This window comes from Lutjanus erythropterus, chromosome 20, assembly GCF_056507025.1.
Source record: "Lutjanus erythropterus isolate fLutEry1 chromosome 20, fLutEry1.hap2, whole genome shotgun sequence".
Classification (NCBI taxonomy): domain Eukaryota; kingdom Metazoa; phylum Chordata; class Actinopteri; order Lutjaniformes; family Lutjanidae; genus Lutjanus; species Lutjanus erythropterus.
Genome location: NC_139336.1, coordinates 33,040,565 through 33,060,643, shown reverse-complemented (window position 1 = coordinate 33,060,643; position 20,079 = coordinate 33,040,565). Strand labels below are relative to the sequence as shown.

General features: G+C 40.2%; 2 protein-coding genes across 2 annotated transcripts; both read right to left on the bottom strand.

Moving 5' to 3' along the window:
- Positions 1 to 2,509: 2,509 nt before the first annotated feature.
- Positions 2,510 to 10,586, bottom strand: acads (acyl-CoA dehydrogenase short chain). Its single transcript, XM_084746610.1, has 10 exons — positions 10,464 to 10,586; positions 8,351 to 8,511; positions 7,640 to 7,789; positions 7,435 to 7,546; positions 5,785 to 5,936; positions 5,473 to 5,643; positions 4,556 to 4,693; positions 3,266 to 3,361; positions 3,131 to 3,187; positions 2,510 to 3,042 (listed from the first exon to the last, which is right to left on the bottom strand). Exons 1-10 carry the CDS (start codon positions 10,489 to 10,491, stop codon positions 2,890 to 2,892), a joined length of 1,218 nt encoding a protein of 405 aa, XP_084602736.1. The 5' UTR covers positions 10,492 to 10,586; the 3' UTR covers positions 2,510 to 2,889.
- Positions 10,587 to 12,641: 2,055 nt separating this feature from the next.
- crybb1 (crystallin, beta B1) lies at positions 12,642 to 17,252 on the bottom strand. Its single transcript, XM_084746076.1, has 6 exons — positions 17,124 to 17,252; positions 16,674 to 16,817; positions 15,129 to 15,247; positions 14,842 to 14,974; positions 13,830 to 13,972; positions 12,642 to 13,070 (listed from the first exon to the last, which is right to left on the bottom strand). Exons 2-6 carry the CDS (start codon positions 16,794 to 16,796, stop codon positions 12,893 to 12,895), a joined length of 696 nt encoding a protein of 231 aa, XP_084602202.1. The 5' UTR covers positions 16,797 to 16,817; positions 17,124 to 17,252; the 3' UTR covers positions 12,642 to 12,892.
- Between the last annotated feature and the right edge of the window lie 2,827 nt (positions 17,253 to 20,079).

Below are 20,079 nucleotides of genomic sequence, written 5' to 3'. Positions count from 1 at the left end.
AGATGGACTGACGCAAAGTGGAAAAGTGTGCTGTGGTCTTATGAGTCCACATTTCAGATTGTTTTCACAAATCCAGGGCGTCGTGTCCTCCGGGCTAAAGAAGAAAAGGACCATCCAGATTGTTACCAACTTCAACAGACAGCAGCTGTGATGGTATGAGTGGATTTGGAGCCACATATGACGCCATCCCTGATTATTTCAGAGAGACGATGCTGAGACACATTGTGGACGTGTTCCAACAGCGTGTCTTCGTAGTAAAAGAGTTCAGGTACTAGACTGAGCTGCCTGCAGTCCAGACCTGTCTCCCATTGAAAATGTGTGGTGCATTAAGAAGCACAAAATACGACAACAGAGACTGTGGACTGTTGAGCAGCTGAAGACGAATATCAAGAAAGAATGAGAAAGAATTTACCTTTAAAACTTCAACAGAGAAAGAAAGTAAATGACAAAGATTTGTCTGGTCTAACAGGGATCTCACATGCACAGCCACAGATCAGGGTTTGTTTAAATTAATAAAATATGCCAAAACTGAGTGAGAGTTAAGTTCTTAAACTAAGAGAGCAAAAGCAACTGAGCAAAAGAGACTGAAAGTGAAAAAAAACTTTGTTTAAATTACGAAACACACCAGATCTTATTTGTTTGTTTGAGTCTTTAATGTTGAAATAAAATCCATTATTTCTTTGTGAAAATCACTGTAATTGTGTTTTTATTACCATCTGCACACAATAAATTACATTAAAATATGTACAAGTTATTGAGGCACCAGAGGTCTGTGAGATCAACCACAATAAAACACACACAGCCTCTTACAGTCTGACAATTTCACAGATTTAACCCCAAACTGCTTCAGCCATCTTTGATTTTCAGGACGTTACTGCTGTAATGTTTTATTATTCAAGAATAAACTCTAACTGCCATGCAGAACATTAAATTAGTAAAACTGTATTAACCAGCTGTGAACATTCATTCAGTAAGTGTGTAATTGTGATTTTTTTGCAGGACTTTCAGGATTTCATGAATGTTGAATCTGTGTGAAGCAGAAGTGGGTCAAGAGACATGAAGGCACACTGTCGCCCTCTGCTGGTTCAACCTCTCATAACTGAAGACAGAATGTCTTCATGTAGGTCAGAGACAGTCAGGACAGACTGAACCTCATCTTAAAGGGTCAGTTCACCCAAAAAAAAACAGACAGTATACAGTACATGTCCATTCAAAGTGTAAGTCACACTACATGTAAAAATATGTCCATCATATCTGTGTTCAGATTTCACTCTGACAGGAAGTAGCTTAAGTGCCTTAATTTCCTCAGTGAGCTGCGTGTGACGGGCTCTGCTGCAGCTCTAGCTGCTGATCACAGTGATAAGCAGCTCAAACAGGTTGTATAAAGTCCAGAGGGAGCTGTGTGAAGTCAAGTCCTCAAGCGACGCCACTTGAGTCGGCATCGGATTTGAAAACCACAAGTTTGAAACTAAAACACATCTGTTGACAGAAAGAAGTGAGCTGAGCAGAACTCTGCTGCTGCTTCTCATCTCTGCTGCATTAGCTGCTACTAATATAACACACCACAATCTCCAAACCAACTGTCAGCAGGTCAAGTTGCATTGTGGGTAATGTAGGCACCAGGATTTGAAAGGAAGAAGAAGGTGTGGAATTAAAAAAAAGACAATATTTCTGCTTCTGCTGCATACATTTTGATCCTTTCCCTTCCACATAACCTGAACTTCTCAGCACCTGTAAGGTCTCGGTTCTGTGTTCTGTCTGTTCTGTTGTGACTTACAAACCAGAATGTTCTGGATGAACGTCTTTAAAAAGGCCACACCGGGACATTTTTTTATGCGCCGTTCAGTACATGAGTGCAGGTCAGTTTTGGGACAGGCAACAATGACCAAAAAAAAAAAAAAAAAGGACACCAACATAGATTTTCTTTTACTTGTAAATGTAACTGACTTCAAAAAGTATTTTTAAACCTGGGCCCTATTCTAGATACAAACCTGACAGGCTCAGATTGTTATTCTAAGTGTCTGACAACATCATGGAAAGGATCCTGACAGAGATGAGTGTTTTTGTTAAAGAGAAAGCTCCTATTTGCTTCACCAGAAACAGACACTATATATTGCTATAAACCACTGTTATATAAACCAAATATCACTCTTTCAAAACCACCAGACCATTTTCACAAAAGCAGTAATTTTATCTCACAGAACACAGGAGTTTCTGACCCTCTGCTGCTGATTAGTTTTGTTCTGTGACTTCTCTAACACATTACGTTGTCAGACACTTTTAACAGAAATACTTTGACTGGTACATTCGTCTCTGAGGATTACGTTCTAGCCATCGCAGCCGGTCTTGCAGCTGCCATTGAGGTGATCTACGGAATAAGAACTTTTATATTTACTACTCATTTAAACACCAAAATATGTTAAAATAGGCTCCAGATTTAAAAATACCAGAACTGGCCTTTAAGTTAATTAAAAGGGCCTGATCTGCAGAGTTTTTTTTGAGGTTCTCTAAACACACACAAGCAGAACTCTCTGTACGGCTCGACACCTCTGTGAGAAGATGAACTGACTTTAAACCGACGACGCGCTGATATCCTCTTAAGGCAGCAGAATCTGAGGATGTTTAACTTACAGTGTTATTGATTCATTCCTAAATCCCCTTGAGACAAGAAAACAAAGTTAATGGACACATAAAATCGTGTGAATCTCCTCTGGACTTCTGTATCGTCTCTGATCCTGATATAAAAGCTCCACTCAGATTTAAGTTGATCTTCTGGTGTCTTTACCTTTCTGGACGAGGTCTGATGGCGTCTCCGGGTTGATTTACCTGATTCCAGATGTGGGGTTATTATGTCCATGCTGCACCAGAGGCACTGACAGCAGCGTGTGGCTATGACTGGTACTCCTTCAGTAGCTGACCGGCTATAACCAGCCTCTGGATCTCACTGGTGCCCTCGTAGATCTCTGTGATGCGAGCGTCACGGTAGTGTCTCTCGGCCGGCATGTCCGCCACGTATCCCATCCCACCCAGAACCTGGATCGCCTGATTTAGAGTAGACAAAGAAAATTACAAACGTGTCTCTGTCGGGGGTTTTGTCTGCATCTCGACAGTCTGTCTGCTGGTTTCTTACCTGATGGGCGCAGAACGTGGCGGCTTCAGACGCTGCTACTTTGGCCATGGCTGCTTCCTGCAGGAACACAGAGGAGAGTTCATGAATTTTAAACCGCAAAAAATATGAGACTTGTTAAATCAGAGGTGACTGTACCTTGGTGAAGGGTTTATTTGAATCTTTAAGAAGAGCAGCCTTCCAGGTGAGCAGGCGAGCGCTCTCTATCACCACCGCCATGTCAGCCAGTTTGAACTAAGAAACAATGAAAAACACTCAGTTAGTTGATCCATTCAGGACATTTATGAAGAAAAACAACAAAGATTCTGCTTCTCAAATGATCCTAAACTGATTATTTTTGGGTTTTGAACAAAGAAAAGGAAAAATCATTGCATTCTGTTTTTATTACATTTTACACTCCATCCTAAGTTGTTTGGTGTTGTATTTTATATTCTGATGTCTTATAAACTCAGTAGATACTCGAGCAATGTTGAACAGCTTTTCCATAAAGTTTGGGGGCTCACAAGAGAGATTTTTAGGCCTTAAAACGCTCCACATCTCCAGTTTGTAACGCAGACTTACAGGCTTTTCTAGTGAGTTGCATTATGAGAAGAAATTCTGTCTTCAAGGATCCTTTTTGACAGATGAAATGATTTACGGCATGCAGACTGGAACAGCAAAGTCACAATGAGTAACACGTTAGCCAGTTAAAATGATTTTTCTTCAGATAAGTTTATTTTTGATGTTATATTTTGTGGTTATGCCGGTGGAAACACTCCCGCATTTGTCCACAGGGGCCTCAAAAATCAACACAGAATGAAAGATCCATGTAGCCGCTTTAATCAGGGTTAGTAAACAGATTTTTGTTTGTAAAAAGGCTGGAATGCTCCTTTAAAGATTAATTACCAAATTGAGAAAACATAAAAGTGTTTTTAAAAAAAAAACATAACACTGTAGTTACACTGAGGAAATTAAAAATAGAGCTATGGCAACTGAAAGTTTTAAGTCAAGGCTGACAAAAAACAAACACACTACATACAAAGATGATCCTACTGTACTTTGATCTGGACATCAGTTTTAAAAGTTTGAAAATTAACAGAGGTAATCCTGAGATCTGGAGAAGCAGCACTATCACTAAAATCAGGTGAAAAGTCAGAAAGTCAGATAGGTTTTAAACAAACCTCAGGGTTAGACTTTATTATAAAGATCCATCACTTTACAAACTGACTTCCTGCTTCAACTTTTTTCATTTAACTCCAGAGGTTCAGATCATCTGGATGAACAGTTGGTTTGTTTACAACCTTTCGTCCTCCAGCGTTCCCGTCACCAACAGAACTGACGGCCAAAAACTTAAAGAAGGAACCCCAAGCTGTAATGAGGCGTAGTTTTCTTTTCAGCTTGTCACCCTGCAGTTCAGAGTTACGTCTGACCGGTCAGAGGTCGTGTTACCTGTATGGCCTGCAGTTTGCTGATGGGGGCTCCGAATGCGATGCGTTTCTGTGCGTAGTCTGCAGCGCAGTCCAGAGAAGCCTGAGCAATACCGAGAGCCTGAGAAGCGATGCCGATCCGTCCGCTGTCCAGGGTTTGCTGAGAGACACAGACAAACATACAGTTTACATGCAACAGTTAGTGCAGTTCATTCAGATGAGTCGGGGACAAAACATGCTGATTTTTGTGTGTTTAAGTACTGAAGGTGCAGAGAGGACATCCTATTTTCTGATCAGACTTAAAGAGGGTGTTTAGTGTCAGTTTAGATAGAATCAACATACTTTTCTGTCAGTGATAGTCTCTCTCCCTGAAGTCGTCGTGACGAATGTGATGCATACATGTAACAAGCAAATTACAGACCTGGTTACCTGCTAATAAATCAGTTTTCTGCAGGAGAAATCGACCTTTCAGTTCCTCTAATCTGCAGATCGACCACCATCTACTGCAGGTAATACACTGATTATGGATAAATACTTCATATAACCACACTTCAAATAATCTAAACCATTCTTTTAAGGAACAGCAGGTCACCTTCAGTAAACCTTTCATAAAAACAATACAAACTCTTGGCACCATTATAGGTTTTCTGACGTGTTTTCTTGTGAAGTTTTTCCTCTTATAGTTGTTAAACAGGAAGAAGAGCAAAACTATTGAATGTCACACACACAAGTATACTGGGACATAGAGTAGATGATCAGTGGGTCTGTTTTATGCCACATTTTTTAACAATTTAACTGATTGTCAAAGGTTTAATCCCCCACCGAGGTAGTTTAATTCAGCAGAGGTGTTTACACAAAAAGTGTTTAGTTGTATTGAGCTCTTATTTTGAAATATAAGAGGAATAACGGGTTCTATGTCAGAAGTGTGCTTTAAAATACCATGGCGATCTTGAATCCGGCACCTCGAGGGCCCAGCATGTTGTCCTGCGGTATCCTGCAGTCCTCCAGGATGATGTTAGCAGTGGACGAGGCTCTGATGCCCAACTTATCTTCCTTCTTCCCCAGAGAGAGCCCCGGGTGTGGCATGGGGATCAGGAAGGCACTGATACCCTGCAGACGAACAGCAGGAAATAAAAAGCACAAAGGTGAGGGAGGATTCACTGTTAAGACTTTTATTGCTCAACAGAACAATCGACTCTTTGTCTCTGTGATCTGAACATGAAAACCAGCATAAAATGAGCTGCATCATGCCTTGTGTTTGAGTTTCTTGTCCGTGGTGGCGAACACGACGGTGGCAGAAGCGTCCCAGCTGTTGGTGATCCAGGCTTTGGTTCCGTTCAGCACCCACTCGTCTCCCTCCTGACGAGCTGTTGTGGAGGCTGCGCCCGCATCGCTGCCATTACCTGGAGTTTAATCAAATCACTTTAGAGGAACTGGTGTGGATTTAAACCAGGTTCACCTTATTGGATTTGGAGAACAGGCATGTTCTAGAATTAGGGCCGTGCCGAACGCCATTTTTTTGTATTAGAAGCTTCTATGGAGGTTTTCCACATATTTTATATTTTAAAAAATCCTTCAACAAAATCCTCAATTTCGATTAACGAGTTCATGAGATTAAATGAGTCAGACTTTTTTTTTTAAATTAACTTCTTCTAATGAATATAACTCCAAGCAGGAGAGTAAACCATTTTGGACTTGGACACTTTGGTGTTGTAAGAAATGTTTACATCACACGAGATAGGGGACGTGTTACATGACTACAAGTGCAATAAAAGCTTCCTTACAAAGGTAACTTATGTAATCCATCTATAAACCAACGAGATAGACATCATGTTGACCTCAAAAGAGTCGAGTCAAGTCAAAGCCAGCCAGTTTCTCCTCCTCACAGGCGTGTTGGGAGACTGTGTGCAGCAGGAGACCGGAGAGAAAGAGGTTTTTAAAAGTGTCTCAGTACTTTTGTAGCTTCTAAGTTTCTCTCCAGCATCGCGGTTTGTTCTTTCAGATATCTGGTTTATTTTACTGTTTCATGTTTACTTTTTAGTTATTGCTGATGAAAATCCAACATTTCCTGATTTTGATGCTTCAGAATAAAACTTTTAAATAACAAAACAAACAGGAGACTTTTATTGGGAAGAATTTATAGGAAATGAAACTTCAGCCACCCACACAGCCAACACTAAAATCTAATTCCACAAATAATATCATACTAATAATATTATTGCAGCTTTATCTTGATTTGTAACTGCACAGAAATACTGCGGATTCAAATGCTGATTTTGAATGTCAACATTATGAATTACAACTATTCATTACGGCCCCACAAACCAATGAGGACAGAATCAAATCACACACTGAACCCTTTACTTTAGATCAAAGGCTGATATTACTGTCAAGTAGACACAAAGCAGGACATCATCGGTCCCAGTCAATCATTTCTTCTAGAAAAGAAAACATCTGGATGCATTTTAACAAGAATTAAATACAGACTTTTTAACTACTTTTCACTGGAGCCATTGGGAATAAATTCATCATCTTAATGCAGATGTAAAGTAGGTTGGTTTTGTATTCATTCACAGGCATAATTACTTCGTCTCTTCCCCAGCTTACTTTGAGCTCATCATAACTTTTAATGTGTCTTATGTTACATCCTTCAGTTCACGGCTCCATTCCACTGGACACAGCTGAGTCAGACACAGGAACGGCATAGAGAATCCAGCCAATTTTCAAAATAAAACCCCCTGTGAGACACTCGATCATTAAAACAGACAAATAAACTATTTAACCCATGGTAGTGGAACAAAAAGTAAGAAAAACACTGCTGGTGGGACAAAACTATGGCACAGATATGTTCATCAACAGGTCAGTACATACATGTGCATGAGTGAGGAGCGTCACATTTACCTGGCTCACTGAGGGCAAAACAGCCCACCCTCTCTCCGGTGGTGAACGGCGTGATCCACTGCTTCTTCTGTTCTTCTGTTCCAAACTTCAGTATTGGTCCGATGTAGAGAGACTGAGAGCAGAAGAGACCAGTAAGACACACCGACACTACAGCACCAACCCAGTAATGTTCACAGGTGAATGTCTGCTGACGGGCTGGACTCACATTGTTCACAGAGACCACGACTCCTGTGCTGGCGCAGCCTCTGCTGATTTCCTCCATCGCCAAGCTGTACGCCAGATAGTCCATCCCAGCTCCACCCAGCTCCTCTGGGACCTCCATGGCCATCACCCCCATCGCCCCCAACTCCTCAATCTGGACAATTGATAGACATGTTGTAATGTGTTTGATGCCTTAAACCTGCAATAGCTGCAAAGACCTTTGCCTCTGATTTGGTGCTTTTGTTGCCAGTCTGCAACACTGTTGGCAGCTGGAAAACAGGGCTAAAATTGTGCTGCTGGGCAGGTGGTGCACAGTGGGTTTATCAGACTAAGTTTTATGAAAACAGCTGTCTGCTTGTGCCGGAAACAATGACATGAAATCACTGAAACTGCACCAAAATAGTCAAACAAACAATGAGCTGAAACTCGATATAAAATCCCATAAAGCCAAGTGAGCTGCAGATTCAGCTGATGATTCTCTGTAGGTTCATTATTGCCATAGACACCTTTCATATCATTATATTGTTATTACAAAATATTGATTATAGCCAGTTTTAAGTGGACTTGTTTTGTAAATTGTTATCCCTCATAAAACCATCTGGTTGGTTCTTATCTTGGCCTCTAAAACTCGACTGTAAAAATAAAAATGGGATCAAATTTCACCTCATAAGTCACTGTCAAATCATCATAGTGTGTTCTTTGTGTGAGTGTTTACCTGTTTGGCAGGGAACAAATGCTCTTTGTCTAGTTTGGCAGCGATGGGGGTCAGTTCTCGGTCAGCGTAGTCTCTGCAGGTCTGTCTCAGGATCTGATGAGTCTCTGGTAACTCAGCCAGCTGAGACAGACTCCGACAACCACTGAGACACAATCCAAGAGCTGGGGGACAGAAACATAAAGTAAAGCTCTCAGTGTTCCAGAGTCAAGCATGACATTTTTAATAAACCATTCATGACATTTTATTTTTTTGAGTCATTTTTAGAAGAGAAAATGGCAAAGCTGGTGCTGTTTTGATCCAGTTAAAATAAGGACAAAAAGGTCCAGTTTATTCATTTAAAGTTATAAAATTATCTTAATTATCTTACCAAATGGCACTTTTACTGAAGACAAAAAAGTCTTTCATAAACAGAATACAGTATCCATGTCTACTACAATCAGATTTGTTTTTTTCTCTCAGGTGATGTGTCCTCTGATGAACCGGTCTGAGTGGCAAGCCCCAGCTGCGGCTCCAGAGACGCCCACGGCGAGCCAGAAGTGACACATGATGTTATTACTGGTGTAATGATTCACAGAGTTCACCGTTAGATTTGATTCGTTATGATGGGGTCAGATTTGATGATGCTGTCAGTGAACACAGGGAGCACCATGAAAGAGCTAAAGCTCCAACACAAGTACAAAAAAAAAGCACTAATCATGAATCCTACTACAATATCTGCCAGAATAATGGGAACAGGATTTCTTTGACATATCACGCAGCCCTATCAAAAGACAATATCTCAAAGTATGATATCAACATAATACCAGCATACTGCTTAACCCTTGGACATGCTTCAAATATTTGGTAATGACGAGCCACACTGAAAAATTAATTAATCAGTTTTTTAAGTAACTTTTAAGAATGTATGTGAATGTGACTCCAAGCTGAAGATCAACAGTGATGATTTGGGATAAAAACATGGTGTCAGTGACATCTTTCAAGTCAGCTTGGCATGTCAGAGCTTTAGGAGACTCCAAATGAGCAGTATGGAGGTATTTTATGTTTTTTTTTTTTTCATTTGAAAACTGGTCACCAATCACTTCCATTGTTTAAGAGATTCTGCAACACTGTTTTGCTAAAAAACTAAACCTGACCTTCAGTCGGCATGAGGGTGAGCAGATAATGACTGAATTTTCATTTTTGGGGTGAACTATCCCTTTAAGATCACTAAACAATCCCGTGTTTTACAATGACAAATAAACCTACCATGTATTTAACAACCCAACATTATATAAAGGAGTTAAAATGAGCTCAAGCTTTAACATTTACAGAACTAAAATGCAACATACACATGAATGCAGCAGTAATATTAATACAAAAACATCAAATATAATTTATAACTTATTGCACAATTTTAGTGGATTTTGCTGAGAATACTTTCATAGTTATTTTTCAGTAAGGTTTTGACTTTTATTTATGGGGAATATGTTCACAATGTGGCACAGTTTTTCCTTAAAAATTCAATACTTCTTCCAACTTTGATAATAAATAGTTGGGGGGTACCGACTTCACTGTCTGTGAATGCAGCACCAGCTCACCAGTTAGCTTTATGTTATTTAGGTGAAAGGTTAACCTCACCATCAGTCACCTTCATCAGTCTGACAGTTTTAAAAAAGCCTTAAACAAACCAGAATAGCTGTTGAACTATCTGGCGACACGTTGAGCTCGTTTTTTTCAGTGAAAGTGACTCTACCTGTTAAAGTTATTGATGACAGCTAGCCCAACAGGCTAACATGTAACCTCATTTAGCCGAGAAGCTAACTGTCAGAAACAGGTTTGCCTCTAGTTACCTGTTAGCTAATCACTGCTTAGTATGTCACTTTACTGCAACCGAGGCTGACAGACATTTAGACTTTTACTGACAATTATAGTCTTAAATGAGCAACAGAGAGTTTGGTTTCATCGGGTTTTGTGCCGGTTACGTAGCAGGCTAAGCTAACTAGGTCTGCTGTAGCTCTATAGTATTTCCCACGTATCTATATGCACCCGAAGCTAACGCTCTATAGTTAAGCCTAGCTTGTCTTCCCGTGAGGTAAATAATTTTTTATTATATTTTTTTTCTTCATTTACTCACCTTTTCGTGCTTTGAAAAGTGCAGCCATGGCTCCTTCTTCTCTGCTTCAATACAATCTTCACTGAGTTTTTTTTTCACTGAGGTGTTATGAAGCACACTGCTGCTTTTACGTGCTGTCGGAATTATGGGAACATCGAGGTCGGAGCACATGAGGCCATCGGACATGTAAGTGGAAAAACGGTTGTATTTAATTTGCGTGTTTCAGTGTCGTAATTCTTTCAAGATAACCATTTTTTTCTAGCATTTTTGTAAAATTCTTATAGATCTGAAATGTTATAATCAAGTGCATTTGCTCCTTTTCTGTTGTGAATGAGAACATTCAAAGAGAACATGTTGTTAATGGACACTGATGAGGTTCTGGGAGTCAGTGAGGAGGTTCTAGTAGTCATTGAGGAGGCTCTAGTGGACACTGAGGAGGTTCTATGTGTCATTAAAGAGGTTAGTGGTATTGAGGAGATTCTATTGGACTTTGAGGAGGTTCTAGTAATCATTGTGGAGGTTCTATGAATCATTGAGGAGATACTAGTGGACACTGAGGAGGCTCTGGGAGTCAGTGAGGGGTTCTAGTGGTCATTGGGGAAGTTCTAGTGGGCACTGAGAAAGCTATATGGCTCACTGAGGAGGTTAGTGGTAATGAGGAGGTTCTAGTGGACACTAAGGAGGTTATATTGTCATTTAGATCGTTCTATGGGCCTTTGTTGAGATTAATGGTAATTGAAGAGGTTCTAGTGGTCAGTGAAGAGGTTCTAATGGATACTGAAGAGGTTCTAGTGAGCACAGCGGAGGTTTGAGGAATCACTGAGAAGGTCCTTGTGGACACTGAGGAGGTTCTAGGAGTCACTGAGGAGGTTAGTGGTCATGGAGGAGGTTGACCTTGTGGAGGTTCTCAGGGTCACCAAGGAGGTTCTGGTGGTCAAAGAGGAGGTTCTGGTGGTCAAAGAGGAGGTTCTAATGTACACTGAGGAGGTTTTCATGGTCATTTAGGAGGTTCTAGTGGTCACTGTTGAGGTTCAAGGGGTCCAAATATTATCACTCTCTCAAAATTGTTTTAATGCTAGTAGATTAAAAATATTAAAATAAGCCAAAAGTCTGAGGTGCTTTTGCTCATGTTCTATTGTTCCAGAGTCATTTTTTGTGTACTATCAAAAAAGGCAGATGTAACAATGCATCGGCATTTTTACAACTCTCTGGAGGACCAGTGAACGCAGCAAGTGGCCTAAATTAACTCTACATGTTGTAAACTCACCAAATGTGTGTCAGGTTTGTTCTCTTGCATGCAGTTCAGTTTATTCTGTACTTTTTAAAAGTGGGATTTTTAATGCAGGACTTTAAATTGTAATGGAGAACGTTTGGTATTTTACTTGCGGATCTTTTTGTTCCGTCACTGTCCAGCTGTTTAATTACAAAATAAGAAGGCAGCAAAGGGCCAAACTTAAAAAGAACCTGTTTATTTTTGACTGAAATGACTTGAATGTAGATCTACATTCTTAGAAATAATGGTTCCAAAAAGGTTCTCCTGAGGGGCTGTGGTTCTGCACAGATCAATTTGTTTCAGAAGAAGGCTTTTTTGAGGAAAGGCTTTGTCAAGGTGTTTTTGTAAGACTATCGGTTCCATTAAGAATCTTTTTCTTCCAGAACCCTTCTCAAAGACAGAGGGATTCAAGGGTTCTTTGTACCATAAAAGGGTTCTCACTGGAACCCTCTGGGTGTGCACTAGATCAAACCCTTGGAATATAAAAAGGTTCTCCATAGATTCCACTGAGTAAGTTCTAGATAAATCCACTGGAATATAAAAGGGTTCTTGGTAGCGGACTTTTGACACATTTTTTAATTGTTTGAAATTTGTTTTCTGTTTGTTTTCAATACAAAATTGGAGTGAGAGTGTTTGTCTGAATTATTTGTTTATTTATTTATTGTTTTGGTGGAACATGATTTGTCTTGATGATTTTTAAGAATGGGTGATATTTATGTTAATTTAATGAGAAAAGATTAGTTGAGTCCACTATATTCCTGTATGGTTTTTTTAGTGTACCAAAGTTTAAAAGATAAAAATAACTAATAAATAAATTTATTATTTTTACCAACACCCTTCACATCATTAATATCTGTAGGAATATTATCTAAACATTGTTTGTGTTTGTTTCTGTAAAAAGAATAAAGGTGATCCAGCCAGTGAGGTTTCAGGTTTTTCACAACATGTTTTATTTTTTAGCACCATAAAAAGTCAGTTAATGTTGTCCTGTGAATTTGCTCTCATTCTGTCTTTCCTTTGGGATGGAGCGATGATGATGATGGTGGAGATTTAGGAAAGGATTGGAGAAAAGGTGGGGTGGGGGTGGGGATGGTGGGGATTGGGGGCGTTTGGAGAAATAAAAAGATGAGAGAGGGCTGCATGGCTACGACAGCACCAGACGGTCAGCGGGTGTCGTTCACTTGCTGGCGGAGGTGAAGGTGAAGCATCCTCTCTGGTGGAACTGCATGTCCCTGATACGACGCATGGACTGGATCTGGGGCTGGAAGGCGCAGAAGTCGTTGTAGTGTCTGTAGTCACCGCACTCGAACAGGTACTGGTAGCCTCTGTATCCAGGGTACTGGTAACCCACCCACCTGAGAGACACACGGGGAGGGGGAACACGGTTAATGTTCAGGGTCAATATCATTATCAATGTTCCCATGTTACAGTCTCATAGTTTATATTGACTTCACATTATAGGATTTTTTTTAATAAAGTGGAGTTCTAGTGGGACTGTAAAGAGGTTCTAGTATTCCTCCTGAGGACATCCCAGGTTTCCCATAGAGGGCCTTGGAAGGGTTCTAGTATTTCCCTCAGGAGGCTTGAAGAGTTCAAGAGGTTTAGTGGTCACTGAGGAAGTACTAGAGGTCGTTGAGGAGTGGTCAGTAGAGAGGTTCTAGGGTTCTTTTAATTAATTCTATAAGTCTGAGACATCTGGAAGACCTTTAGGAGGTTCTGTGGTCACTGCAGAGGTTCTAAGGGTCCTTTAGGAGGTTCTACAGGTCATTAAAGAGTCATCCTGGAGGCTTGTGGTGGAATGTGTATTTCACTGAGGCTTTGAAAACAGAAATATGAAGAAACATTTCTGGCTATAAATAAATATTTGTTGACAAACAGAACAGCACATGATGACATGTCGTCCTGATTTTTATGAACCACCACACTGTCAGCGAAACTCTGGAGGCCGGAGGCGTCCAAACCAATATTTACAGTACAGAGCCTCCATTTCATATTTCTATATGGAAAATGAGCAGATAGATTTGCTCGCAGGCTGCATGACAAAGTCATTTCTCATCGCCTCGATCCTCCACTGAACTCGTTCATGTTTAAGTCGTGCGTTTGTGTGTACTCACGCTCCTCCTGGCACCCTCACGCTGCCCACTCTGTCGCAGAAGCCGTGCGCCCAGAGGGTGGGCACATCATCCTCCTGGATCTCCATCTTGTTGCCCTTGAAGTCAGAGAGCTCATACAGGCAGATCTTGTGCTCCATGCTGTCCTGCAGGGCGGAAATGAGACGTGAAGAGTTTAGTGTAAATGAGCTCGATCCATGTTTTTCTCTTATCTTTGTAATCATGCTGATGCTCTGAGGGCGGCAGTGTTGGTTGAATCCTGAAGACCTTCATGATCCGAAGACTCTTCAGGGTCTATTTGTCTTTTGAGGGTTTCTAGTTATCACTGAGGAGGTTCTAGTAGTCTTTGAGGAGGTTCTAGAAATCCATGATGTGTAGTGGTCATAGAGAAAGTTCTAGGATTCTCCATAGTGGTTCTACTGACCACTGAGGAGGTCCCAGTGGTCCCTAACAAGACTCCAGTAGTAACTGAAGAGGTTCTAGGGTTCTTTTAAGAAGTTATAGTTGTCACTGGTGAGGTTGTAGTCGTCTGCAGGGAGTTTCTAGAAGTCCAGGATGTGTAGTGGTTACAGAGGAGGTTCTATGTTTCTTAAAAGATGTTCTAATGGCCACTAAAGAGGTTCCAGGGGTCCCTTAGAGGACTAAATCAAATGTATTTTGGTTTGGGCAACCAGACATTTGAATATTTCACCTCAGGCTCTGAGAAATAATAATAGTAATAATAATTTTTACAGATTTTTTTCTGATGTTTTAAATAAAAATTGATTAATTGATTAAAAGAATTAAAATGATTGTTAGTCGCAGCCTTAGTTTTCTCCATTTTCATCTAAGAAATAAGATTTCTGATGTTAAATTACCATTTCGGCTTCATTGTGTCACTACAGTGTTTGCTTTGTATAATTATCTGTGTAATTAATCTTGCCTTCCACCACAGAGTGTCTCTTATTAACTAATGTGTAATAAGATCATAATATAAACAGGCTGGTGTGTGTGTGTGTGTGTGTGTTGAACGCACCATGCGGATGGGCCTGAGGGACATGAGGCAGTCGCTGCGGTAGGAGTTGCTCCAGGTATCCCAGCGAGGATACTCTCCCTTCTCCAGGATGAACATCTCCCCACGGAAGTTAGTCTGCTCAAAGGCAACAAAGCTGGAGAGGGGGGTCCGCCGGGCGCAGGGGGGGCACAAGGGGGTGGAGGAGACAGGAGAGGAGAATTAGAGGAAGGATCATGCACATATATGATCTTATATATGTGACAGAATGACTGTAGCTGCCTAAATCAGGTGTGTGTGTGTCCACTTACGGGCCGCACTCCACAATGATACTACGCACTCTATCCATGCCACGGTCACACACGTTCATACACTCATTCTGGACCTCGATCATCCTGCCCTGGAAGTTCTCCTGGTCGAACAGCATGATCTGCACAGAGGAGACATCACCAGCATTTTTAGATCGTAGTATTAATACTTTTACTCAAATAAAATATCTAAGTACTTTTATAAAATAAACTGTCCTGGCTTGAGCAGTAATATCTGCAACATAAAGAAAGAGTGTGCAAATATATTTGTATGAGCTCAAGTATTGACCTGTTTATGCTTCTTCTTCTTATACTTCTACCCCACCAAACTGCAGAGGGAAATATTCTGATTTTAACTCCACTACATTAATTTGACAGCTGTAGCTACTGAATACTCTGCAAATGAAGATTTTATTCACAAGAAACATCAGATAAAGTATTCTGGTAGTTGGGTAATATCAAATATTACAGTTCAAACCAGTATTTAAAGTATTTAATATTAGCTCTGTCATTGCTCACTACAGCATTAAAATGTTGCTTGTATGTTAATGCAGCAATAATAAAAACTGCAAATGAGTACTTTTACTTTTGATACTGTGAGAAAATGTTGCTTATAATACATTTGTACTTTTACTAGTAACATCTTAAATTCAGGACTTGAGTATTTTTAAACTGCAGTATTTCTACTTTTACTTCCACAACTGAATATCAGCCTGCAAAAATAAAAAATGTCTCAGTTTGAGCAGCAATGCCTGCAAAGACTGTGTAAATATATATATGTATTTACTCAATTACTTTCCTTTTCATTCTTCTTTAAATTTCTGTCCCACCAAATCTAAGAAGAAAATATTCAAAATTGAACTTGACTGCATTTATTTGACTTCTGCAGCTTCTGGCTACTCTGCAAATTAAGATTATGCGCAAAAAATAGTAGTAATGTTTTAGTTGGGAAATATCACACTATAAAACAGCTTGTAAAGTATTTAAGTTTATCAAATGACTACTTTTAAATCCACTTCAACATTTAATTTAAAGAAAGTAAACTAATTTGATTAAAATCAAGATATAACCTGCACGAAAAACACCTTTAAAGGGTCAGTTTGCTCAAATGAGTTTAGAGTATTTTTATAGAAATGGTATTGCTGCTGTACTTTTACATCAGTAAAGGCTCTGAATGCTTCTTCCTTTGCTATCAACAACCAAGTATTAATTGATTTAAATGAAAGAAAACTAATCTGAGCACTAATCTGCATGAAAAACTGCCTTTAAAGGGTCAGTTCACTCAAACCACAAAGACGAGCCACTTTTGCCACAAACCCAATACAGTGGGGGTAAATGTTATATTTGTTGCTCAAAGCATCAAAAACTGAAAAATCCAAAAAGCTTTTCACTACTTTAAGCACTCAGAATCTCAAAACTATCTGCATGGATGCATTTTCTGTGCAATTTCAGAGAACTGGACCCTTTAAATAAAACTAAATACACAGATTTCAGTAGAAAAAGAAGCTGTTTTTTTGTTTGCAGATGTGTAGCACTGCAGTGACTCACTCTGTAGTTTCCCATGCCAGGCTCGCCGGTCTTGGTGGCCTTGCTGGAGGCAGCGGGGGCAGGGGCTCCCTTGTCCTTGGCATCGGTGCCCTGGCTGGAGGCGGACTTGGCAGTCTGAGACATGGTGAGGGGCTTCAGGAGAGTCTGGGTGAGAGATGGAGGAAGACAAGGGGATGAACAGAAATAGAGGTGTAAATGGAAGTGACAGGAATGGGAAGGAGAAGTGAATGTGGCCCAGGCGAGGTGTTAACACTGTCACAGGGGTGGTAGGTACGTATGTTTTTGGGATTTTCAGTCTGCTGTTTACGTGGGAGGCTCATTTGGGCTTCAGTTTGGGCCTTTCTTTCCCCAGGCTGAGGGTGGTTTGCCTGGGCAGCGTTGGGCCGGGAGCGGGCCCTAGGCTGTGGTGGATGTGTGGATGTTCTGCTGTGTGTGTCTGTGTGTCCTTACCTGCGTTAGTATAGCTTGCTGTGCCGTGTGTGGGAGGCTGGCTCGTGCTGGTCCCTTCAACGCTCGACCCAGGCTTTTATACTCTGGCAAAGGCCAAACGTAGAGGCTCACAGCACAATAGAAAGCCTCTCGTCATCACAGTTGGCCCGTGCCAAAGCCACCGGGTCATCGCATAGCCCAGAAGCGCCGCCGGCCCCTCTGGCCTGCCCGTAAGCATTTTACTATGAAAGGAAACCACTGAGCAGGGCATTTTTTCTCATGTGTTGGGGTGCTGGGGCTGTAAGCTATAGTTACATGTAGAGAGGAGGAATGCAAAGGTCCAGAGGGCACAAAGAGGTAAATCCCTTCTCTCTATCACCTACACAGGCAGACACACACGAAAATACAACATGTTCTCTGAAAAACAAAAGAAAAAAGAGTTTTAAATCAAACTTTTGACTGAACCAGATCACCAAAACAAGAAAATAATCCAGAAAACAGGCAGTAAACACATCTGTTTGACTTCTTTTTACTCTTTATGTCACAGTGTAAATGTCATGAGGAACAGTTAAAGGAAGATTTAGTTTGGACAAAACGTCAATCTGCTTTACATAAAGAAATAGTCAGGAAATATGATTATTGATTTGCTTCTGAGAGGACAAGACTAAGATCAGTCTCATGTCTGTGTGTTCGATACAGACCTGTAGTCAGGAGTTGGTTCGCCGAACACTGAGGTTCTCAAGTTTTTCTCAGCCGAGGACCTCTCAGATATATCAGTTTATATCATTTAATATTGCCTTTTTTTACACTTCAACATTATGTGAAAGAACGACACAAGAGATGCATTAAAATATTTGCAACATGTCAACACAGAATACCCATAAAATACACTCACACATATCAGAAGAGTGTTTCACTCTCAGGACAAAGATATATTTACTTTTAACTACGTGTTTGCAAATGCATCATGGCTGTCACATGTATCCTGCGTTGGTTTGGAGCGATGGTTGCAGAAATTAACGCCACATAAACACAAACACGTTGTTAAACAGCAAGTGCATCTCTGTAGTTGAGAGTACATCCATAAAATAAAATGTGGATTAAGATTATTTTAAATAATATCTAATTTGAAAAAAAAAATAGAGAATATATATGTAAAATAAAAATAGAAGGGGAAACTAAGTAGGTTAAGTATAATACTAATACTATAATAGGCTTAGCCTGGGACTTCAGTATGATACAGCTGGTTTCCACCATTATTGGGTGATGTGTGAGAGTTATAGTTTGCTAAAGTAGAACATAATCTATTAAATATTTTAAACTTGAAAAATAAATTGAAAAATATGAAGCCTTTTGATTCACATGAGTTTTAGCTTAGTCAATCTGCTTTACATAGAGACACAGTCAGTTAGCAGTTAGCCTAGCATAGCATAGCATAAAAACAGGAAAGAGGTTTTGTTGAAAGGTTAAAGAAAATACACCCAGAAACACATGTAAAAGCTTGAAAACACCAGAAAGTGAGCAGAAATTCATCTGTGAGTCCTTGTGAAACGGAGGGCGCTAGAGGATTAGCGCTGTAGCAACACAAAGCCAGTTGGTGAGCTAACTGCTATCATGCTAGCTTACTGGGAACATGCTAAAGTTAGTCAGTTAGTCATGTTTTTAAAAGCCTAGTCTCTTATTAGAAGTGTCAATAATCCATTCATACCAACTTCTAATATTTTTATTGTTTAATTTTTTAAAATATGTCAAAAGTCTTGGAGCCCAAATAAGCCAACTTCATTGTTTGCTGATAAATAAATATATGTTTAAAAAATCTTAGCAATGCAAACATGTTCTGTTCAGATCTATAATCTTTTAGCTCTCAATAGTTATTTTTATTTTGTCTCCACTCCTCTTATATGGCCTGTAAATGTCATGTGAAATGGGCGTGACCAGCCGGTTTGCTCCGCTGCCAATGCAGAAAAAGCTAAACGCACGTTCTCTGGAATGTAGCCAAAAAACTATTTGTGAACAAAATCAAAACTACAGTGGAAATTACTCTTCGATACTTCATCTGTCAACATGTGCTGTGGTTTTGTCTGTGTCTCTGTCCTCTCGTGAGCTGTTGGTGTTAGAAATTGGCCAAAACCTCTCGTCCAGCCAGCTGGTTGAATGTGCAGAACAACAGACTGGGGGAAAAAAAGTTCAACATTAAATAAATTAAATAAATTATACACATTGTTTTTTGTCAGTTTTGTGCACTGTTCTTGCATGTCCACACACACACACACACACACACACACACACACACACACACACACACACACAAAAACCCTCTCAACCAGATGTTCAGATATTGAGCTACACATCCAAATAATGAACCTGATTTGCACATCGTGCAGAAATACAGATATGCAATGCATGCATCAAAATCTTCCTGTAAAATAAAATATTTTCCATGCATCAATCAATCCTCAGCTTTTAGCAGCACAGAGCTAAGACTCATTTGTCAGCTAGGTAGCAACAGCGTGGTACATGAGGTTGTGACACGCCCACTTTTCAGTGTTACCTCCCACCTGCCAACCCTGTTTCACTGCATCACGTCACACTATGTTTTGCCATCCTGCACTTTAGTCTGACTGTTTGTTTCTCCCACCTGAATCCATATGAATGCAGCATTACTCTAAACTGTATTTCCCAAAATGTTGAATTACATCTTCTCATTCTCAAGTCATCAAATACTGATGCTTTGTCCTCATCCTGCATTGGACAAAAGAGACAGAAAGTCTGCAGTTGAGGCTGAAATTTCTGCAGGACATGAGATCCTGCAGGCTGGGGGTCAATTTCACTATTGATCACAGAACTGGGAAAAAGTCGTCAGGAGTGAGGAATCGGGAATCATAATATCAATAGGTCAGTTTTTTTAAGGCACTTGACTGTGGATTGACGTGAACAGAACGGGATGGAACAGGATTTTATTTAATTCTCTCCTGGG